Source organism: Hippocampus comes, unplaced genomic scaffold, assembly GCF_001891065.2.
Source record: "Hippocampus comes isolate QL1 unplaced genomic scaffold, H_comes_QL1_v1.1 scaffold17, whole genome shotgun sequence".
In the NCBI taxonomy this organism is placed as follows: Eukaryota; Metazoa; Chordata; class Actinopteri; order Syngnathiformes; family Syngnathidae; genus Hippocampus; species Hippocampus comes.
In genome coordinates this window covers 2,968,629-2,976,789 of record NW_017805002.1, presented here as the reverse complement: position 1 = coordinate 2,976,789, position 8,161 = coordinate 2,968,629, and the positions used below count along the sequence as shown (strand labels likewise).

Below are 8,161 nucleotides of genomic sequence, written 5' to 3'. Positions count from 1 at the left end.
TTACAACTTCTATTGAAAATGTGTTCAAAGATATTCAGTGTGGACTGTGTGTGGTTAGATTTTTGCTTTGTAATGCATTTTCAAAAATAAATATATATATATATAATAATAATAAAAATTATCAAACTAATTGAAAATAACTGAAGTAAGAAAATAACAAAAGTCAAAACTTAATAAAAACAAAGGATAATGAAAAATTCCAAACTATTATAACCCTGGTGCCTGGGCGTCAGTTGTAGCCCTCGAAGCTTATGTTTGTATGTGCTTTTGTGTGGGTTTTTTTTTTTTTTTTACCCAAAGTGATTCATAGTGCTCTGGCCTCTGTGCAACATTGATCACTTGCTGGGGCAATTGTAGACCTGCTGTTTTGGTACACGTTGCACTTTATTTTCCTTGTTACATGTCTTTTACACACGTTTTCTTTGTGGCTCTTCACCATCGCGCCAATTTAACAGTGAATCATGTAGTATAGTTTCCAAAATAAATTCAGCAAATTCACGAATGCCGAACTTTGAAACTACAGGGGTTCACTACTTCACTGGATTCTTTGGTGAGGCACCACCTGTCATGTTGGCCAACCAATAGCAGAGAACATGTCGACACATTCAGGTAATCTAGTCTTCAATGATTCTAACATACATTTTTTTGGAATGCAGAAGGAAAGCCTGGGTGCTCAGAGAAAACCTGTGCAAACATGGGGAGAACATGTAAACTCCAAATGGGAAGGCTGGAGCTTATATATGAACCCTGAACTTTGGAATTGTAAGACAGACATGGTAACCTCAATTCCACTGTCAATTTCAACGGGTCTAAATTTGAACAGCATATAATTTTGACAGTTTGAAGTAAACTGTTTTCACTACTGAAGGTGTGCAATGAGACATTTGTGCAACCTGTGGCAGAAGTGACGAGATTGAGCGTGACAGTTGGTGGGCTTGGCATTGTTCTCCCTCTGCCATCATCTACTTGGATGGTCAGCAGCAGGTGTTGCCGCCTGCTTCGTGCCGGGTCACACAGTGGTGGTTTTTTGGCAGGGGGTGGGCTGCCCTGGCCCCGTCCTCCTCCCCTTCGGCCAGGTGGCAGTTGTTGGCAGAGACACTGATTGCTTTGTGTTGCCTCCAAGAGTTACAGCATCAGCTGCCCTTTTTGCCCCCTTGCCCTCTCCCCCCCTCAACCGTCAACCTTCCACCCGAGCAGAGCCATGGCCCTCACCCCGACCGTAACCCCTGATGTCACCCCCTCGCCTCCCTGGGCTACTGGATGTGTGTGTGTGTGTGTGTGTGTGTGTGTGTGTGTGTGTGTGTGTGTGTGTGTGTGTGTGGGTGTGTGTGTGTGTGTCTCGCACAGATGTGTAAGGCTTGGAGGAATGCAAGGAATGTGGAGGCGCCGGAGCGGGCGTGGCCATCCTTTGGCCCCAAGCGAAAAGTGGGCGGCACTTGTTGGGTATCGGGCAGGCTGTTCGGCGAGGGCCATGCTGTACTTTTATGGTCACTGCGAGATGCAGGGCCCTCTGGAGGCTACGTGCTAAAAAAGTGGGTGAAAAAACAGGACACCTTTCCTGTTGTGTTGCTGCATGGAAAGTTCTTGAACAATAGCGTTAACTACACGTGGTACACAGTAATGATGCACTGATACCAATTTGTTTGGACCCAAAATGGCATTTTATCTTGAAATTTTTAAAAACAGTAATGAAATAAGTAGACTGTAAACAGTTATTTCTTTTGCCTCATTTCTTGCTTCATTTCAATGGACAATGTGCTGCTCCTTTTGGTTGCACACTTTGGCTGGCTGGGGTCAAACACATGGATGGATGTACAAGGAGATGGTGGTTACAGCACAGTAAACAGCAAAACTATTAGTTGTTCTTCACAGAGGATAAAGAAAATATACCAATGAGTATTATGTAGTATATGAGTAGTATGTAAAGTCTGTCTCTACGTATTGCTCTTTGGGCAAAAATCCATTGCTAAAGGGGTTATAACACTGTGAAACCGATGCTAGTTGTTAGCCTACCGAAGGCATTTATCATTGTGTTAGCATCAAGCTAAGTGGACTTGTCTAAGTCGAAATAATGTAATTGTTTTATTTGCACAACGTGTACTTTCCTTTGTTTTACGTTTAGTTTTAAGAATAACTATGCTCTAGGATATAAGCAGCTTTTCAAGCCACTTGTTTGAAGAAATGTTCACTGTCTGCCAAAGTGCAGCTTGTTGAGTTGAGTTAACCGCCAACATACAACGCTCGATTTTCAAATTTGTGATTGCAATTCAAATCAAAAGAAAAATTGGCTTGAAATCTCGAAAAAGGCACTCTAACCTTACTAATAAAATACCATGGCATTAGTTTCATTCAAATATAACACTTATTAGACTAACAATTTTTCATTAGTGACATTTTGCATCAAGCATTGGCTTGTGCTTTGCAAGTGTTTCCCTTCTGTAAAACGGAATCACAGTTGTAATTGACCTCAAACTGTAAAATCCATATTTTCAATTGTGTGTAGGAAGTAAATGGTTTGACCCAATTTTTATATTGTCGCATTGATACTCTATTTCAATACGTTATTTTTCTTTGATGTAAAAAACACGTTTGAATTAAACCCTACCCTCTACATTTACATACACGTTGAAAACTGTTTATTTGTGTATTATTGATACCGGTCACATGTATTGAGGTTTTGGCAGTCTTCAGAGGATTTTCAGATTTCAAACAGGGCCTCACCGCTCTTGGGAAGGACTGTGTTACTGTTTGATTCTAAACATGCAAGAGAAAAACGTTGAGCAGTGTTCCTAAGTCCAAGCTTATGTCCATGAATGTCTTTTTTTCCCTTTTAGTAGGTTTGATGTTTATATTGTCACAGAACAGAATAATCTGTGGGTTATGTGTTGAAACCGCGGACAATATGGGGAGTTCTGCTTTGAAAACTGCTGGCAGTGAATGACTTGATCATCTGACCACCTGTGCTTAACTGTCTCTGAGCTTTACCTCAGCCAACCCGTTTGTTTATTTACTTAGGTCTTTGACCATGGAAAAGAGCAGTTGAACGCAACGAGATGATAATTTGCTCATAAAATTGCTTTTCTGCGGAACAATTTTTACCCCACAACCGACCCAATACTTCCCTTCATTGAAAACCCATGGCTTCACCCATGGCCACAGGGCATCCAGACTGCCAGAAGGTACAAAGAAGAAACATTTGTAGTACACTTAGGAGCCCTAACTAGAGGAAAAAAATCATTCTTAACGCATCCGACACCGCAGGGTAATCACTCAGGATAATCTTTCACATCCGACAAGCTGCCTTTTGCTGACTTTAATTGGAAGCGGTGAAACATGCTGACATTGTGCGGGATTGTCAGCAAGTGTATACACTGCTTTAGTTTCACCTGTGTGCTGTTGTCCACCGTCTGAGACCTCTGCCTTTGGCCTGCTTTGAAGCAACAAAAACTGGCGTGACTTGAAATTAAGTACATTTTTTCCTCCAGGATCATGTTTTCAGCACTTGTCATACACCAGAAACATAAGGAGAGCCACGCGTGCCCAAAATAGACATGCAAACAGTTTGTGCAGAATGTCGTGAGTGGATGTGAGGTCTGTTCTGTTTTCCATCTCGGTAATTAGGCTTGTGGTGAGAACCTGCTTACTAATCTCCAATTTAAATACCTGTGGGCCATTACGTGCCAAATCACTCAAAAATCTGACGATTTTAACCAAGTAGAATTGAATTTTGATGAAACTCTCAAAATTTAGGTTTGTCGGATCAGGGGTTTCGAAGCAATGGCCTCCTTCAACAATGTTGTCGGATCAGGGGTTTCGAAGCAATGGCCTCCTTATTGCTGCTCAACAAAAAAATTATATTTCTGAAAGCTAAATATGGCTTAGAGAACACGTGAGATTACCATCCATCCATCCATCCATTCTCTACCGCTTATCCAGGGCTGGGTCACGGGGGCAACAGCTTCCCTCTCCTCTGCCACTTTGTGACATAAGAGAAATAATTTACACGTTTTATCCCATCATCCAACTAAATAGCAGAAAATACTCCATAGCCCACTTATGTTGTCATTCCTACGTGTGCCTTCATCTACTTTCAAAGATTATACACACAACAAGATAATGAATTGACATTAGCCATGACGTTAACCAAAACAACTTAAGCCTTAAATTAGCCCATTTGCGTCAGGAGTTACGTGGAAAATCTTCAGCTTACAATGATATATCCATTTACAGTAGCATAAGTTATCAAGTATCAAGTACAACATTATTGTCAAGTTAACAGGAGTGGTTGTGACTTACATGTGAAAAATATCAGCCTGGTTACAGTTGTCTATAATGCGTTGTGTTGTTTTTTTCTGCTTGGTTGTACAGAAAGTATGAGAGTATGAGAATTTGGGGAAAATATGTTACTTTTCCCGAACGGCGAGCATATTTAAAGACTGGTCTTGGGCATCACCCCTCTTGTCGACAGTCTTATTTGGGCGCGTTACTGATGCACTCCCGTTGCGACTCCGTTTCAACGCATGATGGCAGCAAACACCCATGCACGGAATCAACACTTTTTCTCTACAGATTCCTGGAGGTTCGTGTTTACTAGTTTGCCTTTTTCTCCACACAGGTCGCAATGAATTGATAGCGCGGTATATCAAACTGAGGACGGGGAAGACTCGCACTAGGAAACAGGTAAATAATTTTAAGCTTTGTTTGAGTGTTTCACAAATTTAATGGATCATAGATGCATTATTTTTCAATTAATTTACACCCCTACAACACCGGAGATGCAGAATCACCTTTTTAATAACAAATGAATAACACCAGAATTATTGTTTTCTTCTTGCATCAGTCTTTTTCATGTTAGGGATAACACCATGTTGTAACGCTGAACAGTATATGTGTACTGTTGTATATTTCAGTAAATTAGAATGTGGTAGAAAATTAATTTATTTCACTCTTACAATTCAAAAAGTGAAACATGCCGTGGTACCCTGAGACATGAGTTTAATTCATTCCACTATATTTAACATTTTATCTCAATTCACTTGCCTATCTATGGCGTTTTGCATTTGTTTGTTATCAATAAGCTCCAGTAAACGGTCTTATTGAAACAAATGTGGTTGTTTTAAATAACTACGTCTAATTACACTGGTGAACAGCACATTTTAATCAGAGATGGCTTTGTGTCCCTAAATGTACAAATGTCTTTACTTCTTCTCTAGTTAGGTTTGAAGATATTTTCATTTTTTGTTTTTAAGTGTGACCAATAAAAGCTTGGCATTTCACCATGTGTTGTAATTTACAGCAATGACGTTTCAGAAAAAAAAAATGAACCTAACCTTACATTCATAAGTATTGCTAAATACTTTACTACATTTTGCTATTTCGTTCTTGATTTATTTATTATCATTATCATGAAATCCTGATGTACTAGAGAAAAAAAACTGCTTCAAAATTGGTTCAAAGAAATCATCTATACAAAAATTACTTTCATCTCTGATTTAAAAAAATGTAAAAAGTAAAAATGTGTTGACTAGTGTTATCTTTGTGACGTGTAGTTTGACACTAAACTTTCATTGTGAGTGACAATAATCAGCCTCAAACCTCTTTTCATATGAACTGTTCACAATCTGCCAAAACTGCCGTTTGCCGTGAAGTGAGTTGACTTAAATTCACTTCCACTACACAGTGCTTGCAGTCAAAGTGAAAAATCAGCCAAACGACTTGTCTTGTATTTCAAGACATCACTGTACCATACAGATTCATTATATGAAGTGATTAAAGAGGAAAATACTTTTCAGAAGAAAAACTATTACGTGATTTCTCTATTTAAGATAATTTGCATTGTTTCAGATGTAATATTCAAGCCGTAAGATGCATTTGTTGCGAGTAAAAGGTGGTGGTTCATGGTGCTTCTTCGACTTAAATTGAATTCTACATTTGTTTGCATGAGCTGTTTGTTCATTCATGTAAGTACAGTGGAAAGTCTAAGATCAGACACATGAAAAACATCATTAGAATTGTACAAGCAGTGTTTTCAGTCCCATTCTCAACATTCTCAAGTGTGAAAATACAGTATGCCATTATGTTCCATAAAAACAATATACAGTACCCTCCACAATTATTGGTACCCATGATGAAATTAAGATGTGTTAAAATCCTGAAAACAACTTTGTTTTTATGGGAAAAGCCCCATACTGAAAATTGTAGACATGGTTTGCCAGAAACAGGATCAAGCTCCTCCCATGGCCATCTCAGTCCCCAGACGTCAGTCCTATTGCAAAGCTATGGCGGGGGCTATAGAGGAGAGTGCAAAGAGAGGACCCAGGTCGTTGGATAATTTGGAGAGATTGTGCAAAGAGGAATGCTTGAAGATCCCTCTTTCTGTATTCTCCCATTTTATGAAACACTATAGGAGATTAGGTGCTGTTTTGTTGGCAAAAGGGGTTTATACAAAATATTAGCATGAGCGGTGCTAATAATTGTGGCATGCATGATTTTTCTCTTAACACTATTATTTCTTAAAAGGGAAGTCAACTCAAAAATGAATCTTTAAAATCATGTTTTTTTCTGATATAATAAGTATTTGTGGACTATAAAATAAGCATCAAAATCCAGCAGTTTTTATCCATCTGCGGGGGCGGCCATTTTGTCACTTGCTGTCAACTGAAAATGAGATTACAGTCGCTCAGGGCTCAGGTCATGACCAGTCACGGTGCAGTTTACAAATGTCACATGACCAAACTCAGAAAAAAAGGTGATTGGTGGTTACCTGAGTTTGAGCAACTGTGAGGTCATTTTCAGGTAGATCCAGCCTTAGATGCTGACTGGGCTGAAGTCTCACGAGATTTGCCAAAATTGTCCAACTTTAGAACTTCCACTGTACAGGTGTGAAGGGTTGCACTCCGTGTGTGTGTGTGTGTGCGCGCGCGCATGCATCCTAATGCATGTTGTGTTTCTTGTGTTCAAAAACTTTCTCACACCCCCATAGGTGTCTAGTCACATACAGGTGTTAGCACGGAAGAAAGTTCGTGAATACCAGGCGGGTATCAAGGTAGGTGATGGCGACCTGCCCCGCCTCTCCGGCGACACTGACTGGGCGTCTCTTTCCTCTTTTGGTTACGGCGTCTCTCTTCCCTTCTTCTTCTTCTTCTTCTTGTCTTCTCTCTCCTTTGCCTCCTTCCCTCCCTCTTTGGCTATTCTTCTGTGCAGGTTTCTAGCCACTTGCAGGTTCTCGCCCGAAGAAAATCTCGCGAGATCCAGTCAAAGCTAAAGGTATGCGCTTCACGGCGGGCTCAACTGGGGCTGGACCATACAGCTTGGCTTTGCACTAACCACCTCATTAGAGTCATAGCGCTGAATTAGACGCAAGCTTGGCTGACAAAATCCCGATTTCTATTGAACTAATTGCAGATTTATTGAGGAAGATTCTCAAGAAAATACTCTTGCATGCTGTGGTCAGACAGACAGCACTCTTTAATATCTATGTCTAACTGACAAGTTTTAAAGGGGACATATGGTAAATGGACTTGTCCTCAGTATATGGTGGAGTTCCGTTCCAATAGTGGTGGCATAAGATGATTTTGTGCGGATATCGGAACACTCCATGGTGTAGCGCTAACCCATTACCCCCTGTTTATGGGAAACAGAGCAGAGGCTTCTAGAGATGTGCATTATAGCAGGGGCCCCCAACCTTTTTTGCCCCACGGACCGGTTTATGTCAGACAATATTTTCAGGGACCGGCATTTAAGGTGTGGCGGAAATAATACAACAAAATAATATGGTATGAGCGGCATGAAAACTGTGGCATTTTCGAAATATAATAATAAACACAAGGAGCGTCTAATCTGGCCGCAACACTCCGATCGCTATGGCAATGTTTAATGCCTTCAAAATACGATACAACGCAAATTCAAAGTGCATGAAAATGACGACTCACCACAGCACCGAGCTTGATTTTCTGCAACCAGACGGTCCCATCTCGGGGTAATAGGAGACAATGACACCTCAAGTGTGTGGTTTATGTCCAGTCTACTTCGTAATTTTGTTTTCGTTGCCGTTGCTGCAGAAACCCCCCGCCTCACACAGGTAGGATGTCGGAAATAGCAACAGTGCTATTGTGGCCATCTCAGAGTATTCAGCCATAACTTTAATCCAGTTGTCTCGAAC

General features: G+C 40.5%; 1 protein-coding gene across 1 annotated transcript in view; it reads left to right on the top strand.

Moving 5' to 3' along the window:
* The window catches only part of tead3b (TEA domain family member 3 b), a 35,822-nt gene that overhangs the window by 8,023 nt on the left and 19,638 nt on the right, over positions 1 to 8,161 (top strand). Inside the window, exons 3-5 of the mRNA XM_019856175.1 lie at positions 4,616 to 4,680; positions 6,983 to 7,045; positions 7,204 to 7,266. Of these exons, the coding sequence (XP_019711734.1) occupies positions 4,616 to 4,680; positions 6,983 to 7,045; positions 7,204 to 7,266 (191 nt within the window). The remainder of the gene's footprint in view (positions 1 to 4,615; positions 4,681 to 6,982; positions 7,046 to 7,203; positions 7,267 to 8,161) is intronic.